General features: G+C 34.1%; 1 protein-coding gene, 1 long non-coding RNA gene and 2 other non-coding genes across 4 annotated transcripts; 2 read left to right on the forward strand and 2 right to left on the reverse strand.

Moving 5' to 3' along the window:
* Positions 1-1,954: 1,954 nt before the first annotated feature.
* LOC127798110 (uncharacterized) lies at positions 1,955-3,553 on the forward strand. Its single transcript, XR_008022329.1, has 2 exons — positions 1,955-2,004; positions 3,355-3,553. It is a non-coding gene; the product is annotated as an uncharacterized LOC127798110 (long non-coding RNA).
* A 4,084-nt stretch (positions 3,554-7,637) lies between these two features.
* Positions 7,638-7,794, reverse strand: LOC127798590 (small nucleolar RNA snoR137). The gene has a single exon (XR_008022452.1). It is a non-coding gene; the product is annotated as a small nucleolar RNA snoR137 (small nucleolar RNA).
* A 498-nt stretch (positions 7,795-8,292) lies between these two features.
* Positions 8,293-8,364, forward strand: TRNAT-UGU (transfer RNA threonine (anticodon UGU)). The gene has a single exon. It is a non-coding gene; the product is annotated as a tRNA-Thr (tRNA).
* A 261-nt stretch (positions 8,365-8,625) lies between these two features.
* Positions 8,626-13,477, reverse strand: LOC127796535 (putative multidrug resistance protein). Its single transcript, XM_052328710.1, has 6 exons — positions 13,283-13,477; positions 12,990-13,044; positions 12,241-12,425; positions 11,689-12,146; positions 11,043-11,583; positions 8,626-10,956 (listed from the first exon to the last, which is right to left on the reverse strand). The coding sequence occupies exons 1-6, from the start codon at positions 13,475-13,477 to the stop codon at positions 8,626-8,628; spliced, it is 3,765 nt and encodes a 1,254-aa protein (XP_052184670.1).
* Between the last annotated feature and the right edge of the window lie 9,964 nt (positions 13,478-23,441).

A 23,441-nucleotide genomic window follows, 5' to 3' on the forward strand; every position in this document is an offset into this window, starting at 1 on the left:
CTATATGTCAATAATATCGTGTCATGCAAAAATCGTAATTCATTGGTGCAACAATACATGTATAAATATGACAGGATGCTCTTGTAATACATATAACTTAGCCACTATCGTGGCTATCATGCTCAATATAGACAATACATAACATGTATAACTTTTCGGAAAAAAATCACTCACCGTTAACTTAGGATTCAAACTTTCTCGAAAAACGTGTATTGCTTCACTTACATGCTAAGCCTCGAAAGTCACAAAATCTCTCACTTTTAGCCACAAAATGCCCTATTCATCATATTCAATCAAATAAATATTAAACCTTATTTTTTCTTAATTTATTTTTATTTTTTTCTAATTTCCACAATTCATTTTTCCTCAAAAAAGAATATTTCCTTTAGCATTTCCTAGAAATTTTTCCCACAATAATTCATAAAATGAAACCCTTGATTTTTTGGAAATTTTTGAAATTTTTATCCGATTTTTCTTCTATTTTCTTTCTGTTTTCTTATTTTTCTTTTTTTTTTCTCTATTTTTCTTACCTCTCACACGCGATCACGAGTCTGTAGCCATTCACCTGGCGCGTGTGCTCACGCATCGCCTTCTAGTTCGTCTTCCCCGATGAACTGCTCCACTGCCGCCGTCGCCGCCGCCAGGTTCCACCTCCGATGGTCAATCAGACTCCACCCCTTTGAAGCCATTGTTGAGTCGATCATGGGGGTACCCTCCGATGGCCGAACCACCAGCCGAAAATGGCCGATTTAGCAGAGTTTCAATCCACCTCTGTCGCCCGCTAGATTTTTCGGCCAACACTCAAACCCCCTCAAATCACTTCGAAAATCTCCCAAACTCTCCAAAAACAATCCTCACACCTTCAAGAGTAAAAGCCCCTTATCTATAACCTTTGATTTGTTCTCAAACGTGTGTAATTTGAGGTGTAATTTTTGAAGAAAATCGACCATCTTTAAACCTCCATTTATACCCGATTTTAAGCCATAAAATGACTAAATTCGAGCAACCCAAGGCCATTAGAGTTCTCTTGTGTTCTAGATCGGTCCAAAACACACCGAAAATTGCCTTAAAAATCAATTTATAGTAGGTAAATTTTGGTTTCTTTCGGCCGAAAGTTTGGCCGTTTCCGTCCAAGCCAAGGCCGTTTGTCGGCCAAGATCAATCCTAGGGCCTTGCCTCGAAATTCCTTGCCACTTTCTTGCGCCTCCCATGGCCGAATTTGGTGACGGGATGGGCTGGTCGGCCATGGCTACTTGGGAGCTTTTTTTGAAATTGCGTTTCCACCTCCTTAACTTCTAAAATGTAATTTTGGCTCTTTCCATAAAGCCCCTGAGTTTTCCAATACCTCTGTTCAAACCCTCACATTCAACACTTCTCATTTGACCCCCCGAAGTTTCAGAAATACTGTCGTTTCAACCTCTCTCGGGAATTCAAAAATTACACTTTAGCTCGAACCTATACTTTGCTTGCGAAACCTCATCCTGAGACTACTGAAGAGTTGCTTAATAAGCTGAATTTTACTCTTTTAAGGGTTTTGTTGACATTTTGGAAGTCTCTTAGGACAATTCGATTTTTCAGCCTGATCCGAAACTATACCAAAAATTGTCTTTAATCCGATTTCTCTCGATGCTAAAAATTATTTCTGGAGATGCTCAATAGGTATATGCCCATTTCCTTAGGTATCTGATGTCTCGAGCATTCCCTCTAGTCGATTTGATCATTTTTTTGAGTTATTCTGGTACCGATTTTCTTTGAGACTCCTTATTTCTTACCTAAAAGTTTTTTTGGATATTACAATTATGATCTCTTGAATGATTTCAATAGGAATAAATAAAAGACCGGATGGATTTTTGAACTGAGGGAAAATGCCAACTTATAAGCAGCCTTGTTAATTCTTTTAACAATATGATATAATCCATAATACTAAAACTCAATTTGTAATGTCCTCCATGGGCCAGGGGATATTGTTGACAAGGATGCAACTTCACCTAAACCCAATCACTTGTACGTAGCAAACTCAACTTCTCTTTTGTGCTTATCATATTATGCTTTCATTTGTTGTGAGCTTTGTGGAGATTAATGTAGTATTTTAGAAAATAAAAATAATTAATTTTTATATTTGAGATAATTGATTAAAAATTTGTGATTTTGTGAAATTTTATGGAGGAAATTAAATTTATTTATTTTTTAGTAGGAAAGTGATTGAAAGGTTCTAATTTTTTTTTTCGAGAATTTAAGTATAAGTTTGGAATTTTGAAATTTATTGTAATTATAAGTACAAAAAAAAAAATCAATGGTTGCAAGAATGTTAACAAGAGAGTCTTATAACCTAGTAGTTAATTGTGCATAAGGAATGTTTTATAAAAGAATGTTGCAAGAATTAAGGAATGTATAGAACCTGCAAATTAAAAATTGATGTAAAATAAGAATTAAAATAATAAATTATGAGGGTAAGTACAAATTTAAGACTTCAGGAGAGGCAACAGCTTTGTTCCACGTTATTGTTGCTGTCACTTCTTGTAATTTTTAATTTTTTTTAAAGAAATCTTTATAAAAGAGAAGTTTCAAGAATTGAAGAAAAGTGTTATGACAAAAAGTTACATCAATTACTTTTATATATATTATATTCATATAAGACTTCTAATTTTAATCTCCATCCTTGTTTTTCTTTCCAATTGCAATTGAAGGGACTCACGCACATTATGCCTCTGCTAGCAAGCCATACTTTGTTTCTTTATTAATATATCAATTACAAATGAGTTGAATTCTTTAAATTAAGGGAATAGACTCAAGCTAAGATTTTCGTAAATTGAGGAATAGGTTGTAATTAGGCGTTTTAAAAATTTATCTATATAAGTAGAAAGAAGGTAATGAGAGATTGGAAAAGGCTATGTGAGTTTTGAGGTAAGAGCAAAATATTTGAAGTTTGATGGATGTTTATTTTAATAATATTTTCTTCTATTTAATTATGTTTAATTTTTGTTAGAGAAATCTTGAGAAATAATATATGTGATTTTAACATGTAGATAAATCTTTCTCGATGAGATATCTCTACGTTAGACAACAAAATCTGTAAGGGTTTAATATGCAAATTATTTTTGTCTAGACTTGCATATGATAATAGGAAAGTGCCTAGACATGAGGTTATGGATTTTTATTTGGACGAGACAAAGTTTGTGTTAGGGTCCATAGAAAATCATAAGCAGCCACCAAGAGTCCGAAAGATGTGAGGTGGACGGGCCTGCATGCATGATTCATTTCATGTTTATCTATATTTATCATGATTTATAATTTGCTATGTTTACATATTGTTTTTACTGAATTCTCGGACTCACCATTTATAAATAACCACAGATGATTCAGGCCTTAGTAGAGTGAAAGCAGTGGTAGTGGACGATTTACCGATGAACGTGATTGACCAACCATGATAAGATCTTTGTTGTAATGCGGACTTATGAATATTTTATATTCTTGGTTTGTAATATATTTGTGTGAGACAGACGATATGATAAACTTATAGTATTTCATTGGAGAAATAGAGCTTCCATCCCAACGCCTTGTAAAGCGTATAGCTCGGCCAAGACGCAGGTGCCCTTTGCTGCCTATATTGTTTATGGGACCATAGTTTTTGGATAAACGAAGGCTGTAAAACCTAGATCCTATCTAAGACATCCTAACCTGTAGAGTATAGCTGACCTTCAAATTTGTCTAATGACAATAATTGTTATCGTGAGTTCCAGTAGCACTCCCGGATGTGGGATTGAGGGTGCCACAATTAACCTTTAATACCTTCAGTAATTTAGACCTTTGCATTAGTGTTTGCTCAACAACCTCAAGAAGAGTACCATCTATTACATAGTTAGGGATGTTGGGAGGTTTTCACCAAATAGAGCTTGGTATGGGTCATTTTAATAGTCAAGTGGTAGGAAGTGTTCTACCACAACTCTGCTCAGGATAGTAGGTGCACCCATTCACTCAAAACTACATGTACATAATAACTCGGGTAAGTCCAAGACTTTATTAGTTTACCCATTTAATCGGGCTAATAGAAAAAGCTGGATTATAAGGTAGTTCCACTTGCTTTGAATAGCGCTTGCCAAAAGTTATCGAAGAAGAATGGGTGGTCTCTATCACTCACTATACTTTTTGGAGACACATGAATCTTCACCATCGTCTAAACAAATGGTTGGTCCACCTTTTGAGTATTGTGACGTTAGGAAAGAGGGTTAAAATGAGCGTTAATTTATTTACCACCACTAGGATAGCACAACACCTTGAACCCTTGGAAATCCTATAATAAAATCCAGGGAAAGCTCTTCAAAGACTTGTTGGGGCACATGTAGTGGCTCAAGGAGCCCACCTATTTTCTCAGTTAAATACTTCATTTGCTGGAAAACCAAGCATCTTCTCACATAATCTTGGACATCCTATTTCGTATGTTGCTAATAAAAGCTAGTTGCTACATTTTTGAAGGTCTTGGTGATCCTAGCATGTCCTCTACTTCGTGAGTCATGAAACTCCTATATTAGGCCCTGTTTTAGTTAGGAATCGAAGATCAACACTATCCTCACTTTACAACATAGTAAGCCATTAATGACTTTACAGACCTATTGACAACTCTTCTTTCTACCATTTGTCATGTAGCCCTAATAGCTTTTCATTAGTCTTGTTCTCATCTTGTAGTTTTTGTAGAAGGCCACTGGTAGGTTGAGAAAGGGCCATCAATAGGGCTTCAAAAGTAGTGATTCCCTCCTTGTTTGGGGTTTGTACCTCTTGCCTAAATAGAGCATTAGTAGTTAAGTTAGTTTTACAAGTTTATGCGTATGGTATAGTCAAATCCATATAGTTTATTAGTATAGCATTGATCAAGAATCACTTGTGTCATAAATTCTTCAGAATTCCTATGGTTTGTGGAAATGGTGAATGAACTCCCAAGTAGGTATTGCCTCCATTTTTACATTACTTGTATAATGGAGGATGGGTGCCACTCACACTCCATTACATAATTTGAAGGTTGGTGTAGTTTTGAGTGGCTACTTTTTGCTAAAATAGGCCAAACTGTGCCTTTCTTGCATTAGCATAACTCTTATCCCGATATTAGTCTCAAGTGCTAAGGGCTTGTTGAAGTTTGGAAGGGTTAGAACATGCACCATGTAAGTCATGAAGTTCTGAAATGCTTGCTCTATTTATATTCCCTGATTCTAAATTCCTTTCTTAAATAAGTTAGTGAGAGGGATTATTACCATAATATAATTCTCGATGAACCTTTTATAATATCCAGTGAGCTTTAAAAAGTTCCTTCATTGTATCTAATTGGATGGTGTAGGCAATAGAACCATGGTTTCAATTCTTTGAATCAACCCTAGCCTTCCTATGAGACTACTTGGTTTAAGTATTTAATGGCTTTACGGAGAAAAAGAACACTTACTAATCTTGACATAAAACTAATGTTGTCACAAGATTTTCAAGAGTTGTGTTTAATGTTGGAAGTGCTCTTGAATTTTAGTATAGATCAAAATATCATAAAAAAAAACTACCACATACTTCCTTAAGAAAGGCATGAAAATTTCATTCACTAATGCTTGACAAAGTAGAAAGGGACATCAGTGAGCCTAAAGAACATCACTAGGAAGGGCATTGCTATGTTGCCTACATAGCAGTTGCCTCACAAAGAATTCATAATACCCTTAATGAGTTCTAAATGTTGTTTCCCCAATATCTCCACATATTTCTTGGAGAATCTTAGTTTGTCTTCATGCAATTTTGCTAAGCCAAAGGCTTGAGTTAGAGTGATAGGTTGATCATCTACTATTTGTATCTCAAGTTTTAAACCTGCTATGAAGCAACTTTCCAAGAAATTTTTAACAAGTCTAATTACCTTGGTAGATATAGCATGAAATTTATCTTGATATTCTATTACAACATTAGTTTGAATCAATTTAGCCAATGTACCTTGTAGATCTTCTTCATACTTAAGAGGGCCCAAATCTTATCAGAATTGTCTCTTCAAACTCGATTGCTAAGCTGCATACATTGGTACTAGCTCGCAACAGTCCGCCCATGTGAAAGGAGACAAGAATGAGCTTAAGTCCCTCCAATATGCCATAGAACTCAAAATACTTCTGACTTTTAAACACCCAATTAGATGGTTCATGCCCATCAAAACACTCCACTCTTACCGATCACAAAATTACAATCTATGAATAATGATATATTCAAGGCTCTCTAAGGACGACAATCTATCTAGTTTTGCCTGGATTCAACAGTTGGACCTAAATTGGTGTTAAGCTCGATCCATCCGGAGTTGTGTTGTTTGCCCCAGTTGGAGTATGGTATGAATTAGGTTCGTCTGCTTGAGGTGGGGTTTGATCATGACAGCATTTGAGCGAGCCAAACAAACTCACATTTGCATATGGAGTTGTGTTAATCATGTGCTCATATGCTTATGCCTAACTTGAACTTCAATTATGAATTGAATCGCACATTTCAGTATATTCAGAATTTAGCTTCTCCATGATCCCTTCCAATTGCTTGTTTTGCCCTGTCGTCTTCGCATAGGTACCTTCAACCATTGCTTCACATTGTCTCTCAACAAAAGCGCCAAATTGATGGAACTCATTGTAGGGTAATGATTAAATTTTGTAGAATTAATAGAGAAGGAGATAGAAGGAACAAGAACAAGAAAAAGGGAACATAAATAGGAATTAAAGTTGCTACAACGGAAAATGCTTGAGAGCCAAACAGCCTTATCGACAGACTTATAGAAAATGGGCAAAAAGACAAAATTGTCCCATCCTCTCCTCGCCCTGCTCTCTCCTCCCGCTTCCTATAATCGTCGTCTCGCATTGTCGATCGTCAGTGCATTTTCAAAATGCAACGACGATCAACGAGGTGAGACAAGGTGACAATAGCGAGGCGACAACAGTGACAGTCGGTGAGACGAAACAATGGCAAGGCAACGACTATGAGAGGAGAGACGAGAGACCGGGGCAGTGGCCCACTTTGCAAATGAAAATAATTGTCATTTTACCTCCACTCAATAATCGCATATATAGGCCTGGCCTTCTAGAACAACTATGCTATAACACAAGTGACTCATGCCTTTTATTCCTTTCCTTAATCGAAGTGGTCTCATGTGGATTCTAATAGCATACGTCATGTGCAGGTTTTGTTTTCACGACTATAATTAATACTAATTTCTTTTGAAAATAAATATATACATGAATGTCACGTGACAAACATATAAATTAAAGAGTGTCAATTGCTCACCATTCTAGTAACTTTATAGATGAACTAACAAACACGACAAGGGTATATAGTAAAGAATGGACGTGACATATATTATATAGGTCAAAGAATTAATGTATAGATATAATTATATGCATTTATATATATTAGCTTAGACTCAATCAAAATATAATGTTTCCAAATAAATAAAATAAAATATATATGCACTTCTTTATTTTCACAAATTATTACACTTATTTTTTTTGTAGTATAAGATATTAGGGTTCATCTTTTCGAAAGCTACAAGTAAGTGCTCTTACAAATCACAATATATTTTATAAATTGTAACACATCAGATAAGAAGAAGAAGAAAAATGAGTGGACTGAATCACGAAGAGAAAGAGGAAAAGAAATATACCAGAAGACAGGTAGCACGATGGCAAATGGCAATGCACCGAGCTGTTTAAAACTGGCAAAGCTTTAAATAAAAAGCCATTGATCTATGCTTCGGAAACATTGAACTTCCCTCACTTTCAACACAGAGAGAGTTCACCAGTAAGAAGCAACCCACCCCCGAGGGATGGTCGAGGCAAATCAAAAACGGTTTTCAAACCATATACCAAGCCGACGATGGAACCAACTACGACACCCTAGAAAATCATAGCTGTGATTGTTGACAAAGTGAAAAGGTCGGCATTGACGTTGAGTTTGTGCTTTCATTGACGCGCCCGTGGCATCGGCGGCCAGCGAACGCAACGCCTCAGAAAGCGTTTCAGAATCAACACTATTCAAGAAATTGAATAAAGAGAAACCGGAAATCGAAAGGCAAACACCTTTGAAATCAGAGATGGGCATAGATTCCGAGGAACATGCTTGCATCGGAAGAGCGGCGCTAGGGTTTTTTTGCTCCAAGCTCTAGCTTGCGCACTTCAGCTTTTATAGAGCGGCGATGCTTGTGATTGGCCCAAACCAATGGGGTCAAACCGATGGTTTTCTCTTCTTTTTTTTTTTTCATTTGATTTTTTGCTTTTATGAATTAGTTTCTGGCGCGATTTAAACGCAGATGCCCCTATAGCTCAGTGGTAGAGCGTCAGTCTTGTAAACTGAAGGTCTGTAGTTCGATCCTGCATGGGGGCACAACTTTTTGGCTTTATTTTTGTATTTTCCTGTCTGTCACAGAACATCTTCTCTCTTCGGTCATCGCTATTTGAATTGCTTCAATTCAATTTTGATCACATTATCAGCAACCTGAACGTGAAATTCATATCAACATTGCTAAATGTTTCCAAGCAGGTACACACAAATCATCATCCTTCCAGTGAAGGCTTGGTTTTCTTCATCAACGACAAACTAGAAACAAAACTTTTAGTTATTTGCTGGTTCATGGCTTCTTCACAGTTACAGGCCGAGGGACTGATTGGTTTGAAGCTTTATCAGGGAGTGATAGGCTCCACCTCGCCCCACTGCCAGCAGCTCTGAGTGCGATCCTTGCTCTACAACCTTCCCTTGCTTTATCACAGCAATGAAGTCCGACTTCTGAATCGTAGACAGCCTGTGAGCCACAATCACGCAAGTTCTCCCAACCATCATCTTCTCTAGAGCTTCCTGGACTAGATTCTCCGATACGCTGTCTAGGGCACTGGTCGCCTCGTCCAAAAGCAGGATCGCCGGATTCTTCAGCACCGCTCGAGCCAGAGCAATCCGCTGCTTCTGGCCGCCCGACAGCTGCACTCCTCTTTCCCCACAGTAAGTTTCGTATCCATCTTTCATGGCGCTGATGAATTCATGAGCATTCGAAAGAATTGCGGCCTCTTTTAATTCAGTTTCTGTGGCGTCTTCTTTTCCGTAGAGGATGTTCTCGCGGATGGTTCCTGCAAAGAGTGTTGGCTCTTGACTTACCAATGCAATGTGTGATCTCAAGTTTCTTAAATTATAGGTTTTGATGTCCTTTCCATCTATAAGTATTGATCCGTTCAATGCATCATAGAATCTTTCAATCAAGCCAATGATTGTGGATTTGCCCGAACCACTCTGTCCCACGAGGGCAATTGTTTTCCCGGCGTCAATTTTTAGGTTTAGGCCCCTGAAGATCAATTGATCAGGCCTGGAAGGATACGAGAAGACGACATTCCTCAGCTCTATATCACCTTTAATAGTCCTTTCAATCTTAATCCCTTGTGGATCGTCAGGCTCGATTTCAGTCTTCCGGTCCAGGTCTGCAAATATGGATATTAGTGCATTGCTTCCTTTGGCTAAATCAGACGTCATGCTTCCTGCGTCTGCTATGTGCGCACTTGTGGACATTAATATGAAAAAAGCCTGAAACAGATGCTTGGAAGTTACCAATCCTTGATTCATTAGTCTCCCTCCGTACCAGTAAGTCATGGCTACAGAAGTTGTGGTCAGAAACTGGGAGCTGAACAGCCCAGCACCTGAAAACCATGATTGTTTTATGTTTTCCTTCCGGGGGCCTTTCATGGTGGCTGCAAAGAGAGCCAACATTCTTTCCTGAGAAGAAAAGGCAGTTATAGTTCTGTGATTGACGGCCGCTTCACTTGCTAATTGGCTGCCTTCTTTCTGTGCCTTCTGGGCTTTCTCAGACATGCTTTTCATTAAGACAGACCTGGAGTAGAAGCAACCTATGAGTAAAGGCTGCATGGCTATCATTACAATGGCCACTCTCCATGTGAGCACCAGTGCAATTGCAAAAGACAGGGAAGAAGTGGTGATGGCCTGAAGTAGCAAGGACATACGATCTGCAACAAGGGACCGGACCATGTTGACTTCAGTAGCTAATCGCGCACAAATTGATGCACTTGTGTTCTCATCTTCGTCAAACCATCCAACCTCAAAGGTAAGCATATTTCCTAGCATTTTCTCCCTCACCCTTTTGGTTAAGTATTCTCCCATGACCGCAAAATCATAGTGTTGCAGGAGGCTGGAGATTAAGTTAATGACAGCTAGGCCTAAGAAGACGAAGGAAATGATTTTGGTCTCTGATTTTATATCTGAGTTGTCCTGCAGCATATATACTGAAATGAGCGTTCCCATGCAGTATGAATTAACCGGCTGGATTGCACCAGAACCAACTGCGCCTAAACAGCCCAGCAGTGTTGTCTTCCACTCAGGTGCATTCATCTTCAGCAAGCGCCATTGAGAAGAGGGAGGGGAAGAAGATATTTTCGAAGTTTCTTCATCTCCGTCAACACGAGGTGGCATCTCAGTGGAAAGTGTTTCGCTAATGGATATAGTTGGGCTGAAAGAGTAAGCCGGGCTACCTTGCAAGGAAGGTCTTGCTGCATGGGTCCGGAGAGATGGGGAACTCTTAGTTCTATGGTGGCTTCTGGCTCCTTGAGTATGATAGGTGCCAGTACTTGCTTCATTCTGTGTCACTGATTGTTGCAGTTTCACCATTCTAAAGTAGGCTCCACCTTCCCCATTATTCAGTTGCATCAGCTCATCATGAGATCCTGATTCAACTACTTTTCCTGACTGAAGCACCACTATGGTGTCAGCCTTACGGATTGTTGCTAGTCGGTGAGCAATGATGATTGTCGTGCGTCCTGTTGAAGCCTGGTCCAAAGCTTCCTGTACTACTTTCTCAGATTTTGCATCCAGGGCACTTGTAGCTTCATCAAGCAGAAGAATCCTCGGGTCCCTAAGTAAAGCCCTTGCTATGGCAATCCTTTGCTTTTGGCCTCCAGACAATTGAACTCCAAATTGCCCCACCTGAGGTTATGAAACTACTTTATATCTGGCTTAGTCAGCAAAATTAATTTCAATCAGATAAGAGGAAACTTCATGTTAAGGCTTACTTGGGTGTCATATCCTTCGGGTAATTTTGAAATGAAGTTGTGTGCATTTGCAGCCTTAGCTGCAGCTGTAATAAGTTCCATGGAGGCCCCTTCCTTGCCAAAAAGAATATTCTCCATTATGGATGTTGCAAAGAGAATAGGCTCCTGATTAACCATCCCCATTTGTGATCTCAACCATTTAAGCTGAAGTCTCTTCAATTTGTGCCCATCAAGGCGAATGCTTCCTTTGACAGGATCATAAAATCTTTCAAGCAAAGAAATGATGGTGGACTTGCCAGAACCACTGCCTCCGACCAGGCCAACTGTTTTGCCAGCTCGCAGCTTGAGATTAAGTCCTTGAAGAATCCAGGTATCAGGTCGTGACGGATAGCTGAAATAGACATCTTGAAACTCAATTTCTCCTCTCACTTGTTCTAGAATTCTTCCCTTCTCATCCTCAGGGTTGATACGAGGAACTCGATCGATCATTTCAGTTGTTCTAGTGGCTGCAGCTTTTGCTTCTGCGAAGAAGGAGATATTCCGTAGGGCGGTCATTACAGACCTGAAGTTCCAGTAACATGTCTATGAGTTTTGACATGGATAAGGCCAAAGTAATTAAGTGAAACAATAATATGATGCCTAGCAAGTGAAAATGAAATTGACTCACACTCCTCCCAGGACATTGCACATTGAAGCAATGAAAACACGGCCAGCTCGTTCTCCTTTCTCAGTGACAAGTAGGCTCCCAATCCATGCTTCGCAAGCCCAAGACACAAAAATCATTCCCATACTTCCCATCATCAAGCCCTTTGTTAAACCTTGTTTTATACCCTGTTCGACATATTTTTGTAGTGCTTGGCTGAACCTATTCAAAGTTTGTTGCTCCCCCACAAATGAATACACAGTGCGGATTGATGAGATTGTCTGTTCAGCTATCTCACCTGCCACACCATAAGCATCCTTCATCTTCATCCCCTGTTTCATCATTACCTTCCCAAATAACATCCCCGGTATGATAAATAGAACTGCCAATGGAAGCGCAGCCAGTGCTAGTTTCCATGAAAGTCCAAAGGAAGTTGCAATGCAGAAGATGGAAGTTGACAAGTTTGCAAGGAAATTGGGTATCTGCAACGGATTCACATAGCAAAGATTCTTAAACAACATGAGGAAAATGAAAAAGAACTTGTATGCATCTACTGTGGATGAAAATAAAAAGAACCTTGTCTGCTATAACATCTTGGATTGAATGGGCATCAGAGGTGATGCCAGAAATGACTTGGAAAGTTGTGGAAGAAGCTTCTCCATTATCAAAGAAACCAACTTCTTGCCTGAGGGCTGATTTCAAGTACTCCATTCTCATGCGAGAAGTCTGCCGCTCTGAAGTCCTTGTCCAGCATATTCCTTCTGCAAAATTAATAAATATTAGATGAAGTGAAAACATATCAATGAGAGGCACTTTTAACGCATTTATATGTATTTAGTTTGGAAGTATATGTAGAGCTTCTCTTATTCCTTGCTCTTTTTCAGTTAGTTTGCTCCTCTATTTTACCATGACTCTTCATGGAATTACTATCTTTTGACAGATGGAGAAACTTGAGGTGGAGTTGCTTAGAGGTTCTAAAATGAAAAATGCAACTGAACTGAAGCATTCTTCTGTTGATATTGGTGAATTTGAAGTCTGGTTCAAGAGCCTTTAGTTTGGAAGTTGAACATAATCCAACTTCGCCCATATATTGGTTATGTTAAAATTTTTGACCTAATCTATGCTAACATTGAACTCGGATTAAGAACTTGGAACAGCAAAAGCAAAAAAACAGAAGGAACCAAAGGCAGCATTGGATTAGCTTTTTATCTGATAAACTGGTGATTAATTAGAAGTCCTAGGTGTTATGTTACAGCTTTTCAAATTGAGCACATCTGCTTGCAGTAATATGCCTATAACATTGCAGGGATTAGAATGGTACTTACCAACAAAGGAAGATGCCCCAACTACTATGGCAACATAAAGCAGCTTGAGAGCATACTGTAAAAAGTATGAATCAGTTAGAATAACCATATGGGAAATACATGCTGCTAATGGGTTCTGACAAGACTTGTTAAGTGGAAAGGATAACATGTGATAATTTGACAGTAAACATTGAAGCTTCATGACTTGTGTTCTTTCATCTTATTGTTGCAAGAGTATTAGAATGCATAGTTCTTTCTCGGAATTTCGGTATCATGATAAATTACTCTGAAGTTTCAGGACAATTAATGCATACCTCATCCACCATATGGTTTGCCAAAGATCTGTTGGCAGATTCGGATTTGGCACTGCCATAATCATCGATCAGACCACTAAGAACAAGCAAGATAAGAGGGGTCAGTAACCCATCTCCAATACTCCCCAGAGCTCCGAACAACACCAGCAACTTGTCGATGCTATCAGCAAACCGGAACATCCCTCTGGCTGCCATGAGAATGGCTACGTAAAATGATCACAACCTCAAAGGCTCCTTTTGTGGTATAAATACTTCACCAACTCGTTAATTCCTTTTTTATTTTCATGGAAAAAAAGCATTATTCATTTTCAACTACAGTGGACTCAGATACCCACTTGGGATTATCAAGAGATGGTTCAGGCCAAGCTCTTGTGGTTGTCCATTTTTATTCATTTTCATGTGAAATGAGCCGATAGGGACAAGAATCATTTTCCAATTTTTCCATTTTTCTTTGGGATGTTGAAGTTCTGATGCTGTCTCTATAATTCCAGCTTGTTTCTCTTGCTTGGCTTTTTCCTCTTGACCGCCATGAAGGCCGGCTCATGTGTTAATCACCTTCGTTTTCTTTGAATGGTTAAAACATTTCCATTGATTAAGAAAAGTCATCTGCTGGTGAATTTGAAAGTTCAATGAATTGTTTTCTTTTGCATATGGAGTTGACATTTTTATCTTTCTTCATGTCAAGATATACAGCAGAGAGACACCATGGAGAAGCCGTTTGAAGAATGGGACAAAGTGAGAAACGGTTGCCTGCTTCAACTGAAGTATATGTCCACAAAAGAATCTCCAGCACGAGACTTTGTCGAGGTGGGTTATCAAAACTCTTGGTATGGTACTAAATTAAGGAAGTCATTAGAATTTCCTAAGCATGCATAGGATACATTTCTTCATTTTCCATTTTATTATATGTTGGTTAGTCTCAGAGGATCATCTGGGAGGCTGCCACATCACATGCGTATGTATGACAAGGTCTTAGGGGATGATGATGTTGATGGTTATTTGCCCGGTGGATTCATTATTGGGGCCTTTTTTGTGCAAATGCGCGATGATGTTGACATATAATATACCCATTCAAGTTGATGCCACTTTTGAAATTGAGTTGTGAAAACAGCCTTGGACTTACAGAACTATTCATAGGCGACAATCTAATTGAGGAATTATCCACTAATACATAGCCCATAAATGTGTGAACACATCATCTGATACTAATTGAGAAATTTATTTAGATTACTATTCCAATATGAATTTAGATTACTTGTAAAGCCCTTCCCGTGTGATTTAAGTAAGAATGGAGGAGCCATCCAACCTTAAATAATTCCAGTCTACTATTAATTAATTACTCTCACTGTGCCATCATCCATTTATATCTACCAATTTCTGCGATTCCAATGCTTTTCTTTGACATTTTTTCTATGTCAATGTGGAGCTAATGACCCTACTACGCCCAACAAGCCGCCCCATGTAAATGGATTTATTTGCCCCGGCGGCTGAGTTGGTTTTGGCGTATTTGATGGGCAGTTTCAACAATTAATCTAGGATAGGGGTTTGCAAAAAAATTGTCAAATTGCGAAAATCGCTCACACCAAACCGTACCGCACTAAATTGCACGATTTTTTAGGGGTGCGGTTCGACACGGTTTGAGAAATTCTCGAACCGTGCGGTTTGCGATTTGTGATTTTTTTGGTTCGGTTAAAACCAAACCTGCCAAGTAGTATATTAATAAAAAAAATTTAAAATATCTAATAATTTAAAATTTTAAAAAATAAATTAAAATCTTGACCATAAATTATATTGTGGATTTTTGTGTTATTTTTATATTATGAACATGTGATTATGTTGTAGATTTTAAACTTTTAAATTTGTATTTTTTATTAGATTGTAACTTATTTTAATTTTAAACTCCAAGATACTATAAAAATTTAAAAACTATGATTTTATGCATTGATTTTTATGTTTTAATTAAAAATTTATAAGCTAGTAGAGGAAGCACCAAATAAAATAAAAAAGAAACACCAAACCGCGAAAATCGCACCAGGCCGCACCGCAAATGCGGTGCAGTCTGATGCGGTTTGTGCACACCAAATCAGACCGCACGGTTCGGTTTAATGCCAAACTGCACATGCAGTTTGGCATATTAAATCCCTTATAAACCGTCCAAATCGCACCGTGCACACCCTTAATCCAAGCTATCCATCACAGGATACTTGGATGGTCGTTCTTGCGTGATTTTTGATATTCGTACCCTCAATTACGTTAAGAAAAGTAAATTACAGGTGTGAGGTTTTGCCTCACTATGCAGGATAAGAATCGAACTCACAATCTATTAGACTGACACCAACATATTGTTTATCCGATCGCTCGACCTATACTCTATAGGTATGACTGGACACTTATTAGTTGGTTTTGACATGTTATTTATTTATATTGATTATATGGATTCAAAGCATTATCGATTTATCATTTTAATTGTGTCACATTGGTTATTTAGGTATATTTATTTAGTCAAGTTATGTGTACATATTTTTTATATGAGGTCATAAATGTTGTTTCGATTTTCTAAATTTTAAGGTAAATTATGATATTTTGTATTAAGATTTTATTATGTTTATATCATTTTATAATTTATATTATTAATTTATTATAAATCCAAAATGATAACTAATATTATGTTCCAATATCGTACTATATTAATGACAAATTCAATATTTTATTTGGTATAATATTTATAACTATGATGGAAATGAGTTATTTCCATCCATTTGTTTAGTATTTTCACACTCCTACCCAGTTAAAAAATTGACGGAATTGGTTCAAAATAATTTGCAAGTGAAATAATAAACTGTTCATTATAAAATCTTAACATTTTTTTATTTTTTTAATCAATCTGACAGGCTTTTAAACTTAATTAGATGAAATAAAATAAAATTAATTGTGATTATGTATTTCAAATTTTGCAAGAATAATAATTTTTTATCCAAAAAAAAAAAACAAGAGGGGTAGGGTGGGCATTTCGCTGTCTCGGACTTCGTTCGGCCTACTATTTTCGGAAAATAATGTAGCAAAATGAACCAATCACACCGAGAAAAAGAAAAAGAAAAAGAAAAAGAAAAAGAAGAAGACAAGGGCGGGGGTAAGGGGTTGATCCAAAATGGCGTCGTCAAGCAGCAAGTTAGCTCCGGTTATGCAATCGGGGTTTTAGGGCAAACAACTTGGGCTTTGTTGACCCAAGAAGAAGATGAAAAATGGTGAAAGTGGCAACATACTTCGCGATGACACTTGGCGCTTCCTTCTTTTGGCAATCCATGGACAAGATCCATGTCCGGGTCACTCTTCGCCAAGACGAAAAGGTTTACTTCCATGCACCTCACTATATATGGATGAGCTCTTGTATACACATAAGTTGATTCATACATGTCCGAATTTGGGTTTCGAACTCACCCGATTGGTTTTGATCTATAGGGGAGTTTATCTGGTTGCTTCTCTTGTTGTGCACGATCTGGTTTCAAATTAAAGAGTGACTGTTAGATTTCGCGACAAGTGATTATTAGAATCTAATATGAATCTCTGAATGGATCAACAATCACTGTGTTTGGACTTGTTTGAGCTGCCTCATTGGGTGAAATTGGGGTTCGAATGTTAGGACTCATATGTGATTTTTGTAATTGGAATGCTGCTTTTTGGGTAAGTTGTGTTAGGGACTAGGATATGTAGAGAGAAAAGAAAAGAAGGAAAAAAGAAATGTTGGTGTCATTTTAGTGGGCTGTGAATTCGAATTTTGTCTCACGTAGTGAGTCAAAACTTCACATCTGCGATTTATTTTTCCTGGCATAATCGAGGGCACAAGGACCGGAGGCCACGTAAGGACAATCATCCCAAAAAGAAGAAAGAAATGGCATGAAAATGAATGGATTATGATTGAGCCCCGCTTATTGGTCTATGTGGTTGGTTTCTTAGTGTGCACAATTTGTTTTCAAGTAATTGTTTAGAATTTCACCTAGATTCTTGAATTGATCAATTTAACACTGGTTCAATTGGTCAGTTGCGGTTCTAATTGTAGAATAGGTTGAAGTTGCCTTTTGGTTTGGGTTAGAAAAATGAGAATAAGACAAACAAAATATGTTGATACATGATCTATGTTAGGACATGATTTGTAGACTATGTTAGGACACGTGATCTATACTTCTGGTACTGTATCAAGCGCTAGTGCTTGCCTGAGCCGCTTCAATTGTGGAATTGTGTCCTAATTGTTGAACAGATCAAGTAGTTTTCTTGTTTGGGTTAGAAAATGAGAGTAAGAGAAATAGATTATTGTTAAAAGATCATTTGTTTATGTCGGTTATGGGTACAGAACATTAGTTTTTTTTTTTTTTTCCCAAGTAAGACAAACAAAGTGGGACACAGGCTTGGCATGTGCTACCGTGGTGGTAACCCAATAGTTTGGGAGTTCTCGTGTTCCTTGGATATGGGGTTCAAATCTTAAACCACCCTGCCCGAGGGAAAGATAACCAAGACCCATGACGGCAAAATAAGTTGTTGATGCAGGGCCTAACTTTGTGCATTGCAATGGGGCTAAGGTCATGGGATCGCCTTCCTAATAATAGTTATGGTTCAAATCGGACATTCCTTAGTGAAGAAGGGCTTTCTTGGTCATGGCCAGACACTAAGGATTTGAGAGATTTACCCTACACATATTATATGTGGATATTTATTCACACATAATCATAATATGTGTGGGTAATTAAATTAGATAAACTTGTTAAATTATTCACATTTATTATGTGAGTAAATTGATATATTTACACTTATTTTGACGGAAAAATTCTCTCTACTTTTAGAAATTGGTGAAATTTTTCCCGATAAAATTTTAGTTAATGTGACATTTTTTTGAATTATATTGTCCACACATATTAATAAATGTTATGCATGTGTTGGTAATTATTTATAAACTTACTCACACATAATTACAAATGTTATATATGTGTAGATTTCCATGTATCTATGATTTTATACTTAAATTATAAAATTACATCGTTTTAATTTTAATAATTTATTTATTTTTATTTTATTTATAAATACAAATAATAAACCCAAAACTAAATCCTTACACTAAAATTCTCCAATCCCCCCCCCCCACCTAAACCCTAACTCACCCCATCTCCCCTCTCTCTCTGAGCTCACTCCCGTTGTCGACCCATCTGCCTTCGCCTCCACCTTCTATTGTTATCGTCGCCTCGAGATCTACCGCCAATCGTCATCATCGCCTCGAGATCTGTCGCCTGTCGTTGTTGCCGCTATCACAAGGTTTGGTTCTCTCTCTTTCTCTCTCTCTTCCCGACCCGTTACCTCCTTCCTCTTCCTCCAACTTCGTAGACCCATTGTCATCGACTGTTCATTGCCGTGAGTTGTAGATCCGTCATTGTTGCAGTTCCTTCGCCACCTATTAAGTCCATGTATGTGCATTTCTTTGCTAAAACATCTATTTTTCTTCTTGTGTTCATTTTTAATTACTAATTGATTGGATTTGTTTGTTTGTGTTCCTCCAGCTTCACAGTTCCTTCGCCGACCATCTGTCTATCTTTCTTTGGCCTCTGTCTTTTTCCTCTCCCCTCTCCCGCTCTTCCCACAGCATTTCCTCTCTTTCAAGTACTCTTCTTCTTCTCCTGATATCTGCGCCGTTTAATTTTGAGAAATTAGTGGATTTTTTTGTAATTATGGGAGCATTGGACTAGCCTACTTTTATTATTATTATTATTATTATTATTATTATTATTATTATTATCTATATATATATTATAACAAAATAGTCGTCAAAATTTTTCCCGCCCATTTCCAATTACTATTTTGATATTTTATTATATTTTTTAATTTTGTTGCTTACCCGAAATAGAATTTTTATAGGTTATTAATTAAGTCTAGATTTATGAAAAACGTGTAGTTCTTGGAACACGTAAATGATTTTTTTATGGTTGAATAATATTTAGAGAATGTGTAAGTATGCTGGTATATGAAGAGACAAGATCTAATCTATATTATTAATTTTTAAATATTAACTTAAAATTTTAATTGAAATAAATTACAGAAAAATGAGACTTTTTTAAATCGGGAGAAATCTTGAGATATCAGGTAATACTGCCGAATACCGACTGCCAAATAAATTTTTTATTTTATTTTTATTTTATATATAGTTTAATTAATTTAAATTTATTTTTTTTATAAGTTTAAATGTTATAATTTTATTTTTTAACTTTATTTTTTTTATTACTTTCTTAAAAATGTGACATGTCTTAAATGTGATGATTGATTGGTAGAGGGAATATGAAAAGCCATATATGAATAATCAATTTTAAAATTTTGATTATTATTATTTATATAATTAATTGATTATTTAAATTATTTTTATTTTATATATAGTTTAATTATTTTAAATTTATTTTTTTATAATTTTAAATGTTATAACTTTATATATAACTTAAATAGTCGTCAAAATTTTTTCCGTCCATTTCCAGTTACTATTTTGATATTTTATTATATTTTTTAATTTTTTTTGCTTACCCGAAATAGAATTTTTATAGGTTATTAATTAAGTCTAGATTTATGAAAAATGTGTAGTTTTTGGAACACGTAAATGATTTTTTTATGGTTGAATAATATTTGGAGAATGTGTAAGTATGCTGGTATGTGAAGAGACAAGATCTAATCTATATTATTAATTTTTAAATATTAACATAAAATTTTAATTAAAATAAATTACAGAAAAATTAGACTTTTTTAAATCGGGAGAAATCTTGAGATATCAGGTAATACTGTCGAATACCGATTGCCAAGTAAATTTTTTATTTTATATATAGTTTAATTAATTTAAATTTATTTTTTTATAATTTTAAATATTATAATTTTATTTTTTAATTTTATTTTTTATTACTTTCTTAAAAATGTGACATGCTTGAATGTGATAATTGATTACTAAAGGAAATATGTAAAGTCATATATGAATAATCAATTTTAAAATTTTGATTATTATTATTTATATAATTAATTGATTATTTAAATTATCTTTATTTTATATATAGTTTAATTATTTTAAATTTATTTTTTTATAATTTTAAATGTTATAATTTTATATATAACTTAAATGTTATAATTTTATTTTTTAACTTTATTTTTATTTATTATTTTCTTAAAAATGTGACATGTCTTAAATGTGGTAATTAATTGCTAAGAGGAATATGTAAAGTCATGTATGTATAATTAATTTTGAAAATTTGATTATTATCATTTATATAATTAATTAATTTAAATTCATTTTCTTATAATTTTAAATGTTATAATTTTATATATAACTTAAATATTATAATTTTATTTTTTAACTTTATTTTTTTTGTTGCTTTCTTAAAAATTTGATCTGTTTTAAATGTAGTAATTAATTGTCAAGAAAAATATGTAAAGTTATATATGGATAATTAGTTTTGAAAATTGATTATTATCATTTATATAATTAATTGATTATTTAAATTATTCTTATTTTATATATATTTTAATTATTTTAAATTTATTTTTATATATTTTTAAATGTTATAATTTTATATATAGCTTAAATGTTATAATTTTATTTTTTAACTTTATTTTTATTTGTTGTTTTCTTAAAAATGTGACATGTCTTAAATGTGGTAATTAATTGTTAGGAGAAATATGTAAAGTCATGTATGTATAATTAACTTTTAAAATTTGATTATTATCATTTATATAATTAATTAATTATTTAAATTATCTTTATTTTATGTAGTTTAATTAATTTAAATTTATTTTCTTATAATTTTAAATGTTATAATTTTATATATAACTTAAATATTATAATTTTATTTTTTAACTTTATTTTTTTGTTGTTTTCTTAAAAATTTGATCTATCTTAAATGTGGTAATTGATTGTCAGGAGAAATATGTAAAGTCATATATGGATAATCAATTTTGAAAATTTGATTATTATCATTTATATAATTAATTGATTCTTTAAATTATTCTTATTTTATATATAGTTTAATTAATTTAAATTTATTTTTTATATTTTTAAATATTATAATTTTATATATAATTTAAATATTATAATTTTACTTTTTAACTTTATTTTTTTATTACTTTCTTAAAATTTGACCTATCTTAAATGTAGTAATTGATTGTCAGGAGAAACATGTAAAGTTATGGATAATTAATTTTGAAATTTTGATTATTACCATTTATAATTAATTGATTATTTAAATTATTTTTATTTTATATATAGTTTAATTAATTTAAATTTATTTTCTTATAATTTTAAATATAACTTAAATGTTATAATTTTTTTTAATTTTTTTTTTTACTTCTTTAAAAATTTGATCTATCTTAAATGTGGTAATTAATTATTAGGAGAAATATATAAAGTCATGTATGGATAATTAATTTTGAAAATTTGATTATTATTATTTCTATAATTAATTGATTATTTAAATTATCTTTATTTTACATACAATTTAATTAATTTAAATTTATTTTTTATAATTTTAAATGTCATAATTTTATTTTATGCATTGCTTATTGTATTACATGTTAATTTAGGTTTATTTTTTACATGATTTCGGGATAGAGTTATGTGCTTTTTATTGTTCGTCTACCCTTGAATGTATATAAGGAAATCTTTTAAAATTTGTAATCCTTTTGTTGTATTCTCATGATTGTAACACGATTATTTTGTTTATTTTTTACTTTTTTATTGTGATTTTCATTTATTGTAACTACTAAATTATACAACTTTTACTTTAACGATTTTGTTTTTTTTTACGATATCCATGCATTGCATGGGTGATCCACTAGTTGTTATTAATGTTTCATTCATCACGCTGTTATCACTTAATGTTTGTAAACAACCTTTTGATCACGCTGTTATCACGGTATCACATACCTTTTTAATTTCTTGTGGGATTTGATTTGATAAAGGCATTGACTTCTACCAAATATAAAAACACATGGATTTGTGCAACTAATGTTTTTTTTTTGCCATTAATTGCTTCATTTTCGTTAAACCATCCAGTTTGAAATGGTGTTCTTGTGTGTCTTGCCTTTCCATCGGGAATTTAACATTATCAGTCAAATTGAAGTATCATTATTATTGTGGATACTTTTGCACTTGTATGCATGTAGATAAAACTATGTACTTGTTTGGTTATGTTTTTGGTAACTATTTTCCAATTTCAAAACTAAATAATCTCAATACTACTCTTTTGCTAAACTGTTAACAAAAACTATTTTTAACTTTAAGTCTTATGAAAATAATATATATATTTTTTTATTCCAAAAGACATTGTTATGCAATTAACAAATTGGAGAGCAGAATTATATTCAATGTCAGATGCTGGAAATATATTAAGTTAGCTTGTTTGACATGAAGCTTCAACTGCCTTGATCCTTCTTGCCTTTGCATTTGAATATAGAAGCTTCAACGGTCTGCTTATGTGCTAATTTCTAAAATTAAATCTTAACAAATACACAGTATCATTAATCTCATAAAGGGTTCTCATAGAAACAAAGACAAAGTGATAAAGTTCTAGATCTCTTCCCGTCTTGTTGGTTAATCTAAGCTAATTTTAGGATCAATTTAAGATATGTTTTGTTATGTTACTGTTGAGTCAACTTACTCATATTAATTAAGTTTTGATAATTAATAAAAATATTTTTATGATATAAATGTATTTCTTTTTAATATAAAAAAATAAATTTATTTTAAATTAAAAATGGGTACAAAAAGTAAATTTATTTTGAATTAAAAGTGGATTGTCTTTAAACATGTTTATTTCTTTTGATAATTTATGTTTTAAAAGTTTATATTTAAATTTTCATTTATTGATAAATACTTTTATTACTTATGTAAAAAGTATGTTTATTTTGAATTAAAGGAGAATTACTTTTAGACATATTTTCTCTTTCTCATACAAAAAGTAAATTTATTTTGAATTAAAGAGAATTAGTTTTAAACATATTTTCTCTTATTCATGCAAAAAATAAATTATATTTTCTTGTTTTAATCATTTATGTCTCAAAAGTTTATATTTGAATTTTCAAATCTTGATTTCTCATGCACAAAGTAAATTTATTTTGAATTAAAGGTGAGTCATGTTTTCTTATTATTTGA

The sequence above is a fragment of the Diospyros lotus genome, chromosome 3, assembly GCF_014633365.1.
Source record: "Diospyros lotus cultivar Yz01 chromosome 3, ASM1463336v1, whole genome shotgun sequence".
NCBI lineage: Eukaryota > Viridiplantae > Streptophyta > Magnoliopsida > Ericales > Ebenaceae > Diospyros > Diospyros lotus.

What these genes read in the sequence shown, in the direction of transcription:
- LOC127796535 (XM_052328710.1), bottom strand. Translation starts at nt 13,477, where the DNA reads ATGGCAGCCAGAGGGATGTTCCGGTTTGCTGATAGCATCGACAAGTTG. An exon ending in CAAACCATATGGTGGATGAG is followed by an intron (nt 13,045 to 13,282) that starts GTATGCATTAAT and finishes TACTTTTTACAG; the next exon opens with TATGCTCTCAAGCTGCTTTA. An exon ending in TGCAATGTCCTGGGAGGAGT is followed by an intron (nt 11,584 to 11,688) that starts GTGAGTCAATTT and finishes CTGGAACTTCAG; the next exon opens with GTCTGTAATGACCGCCCTAC.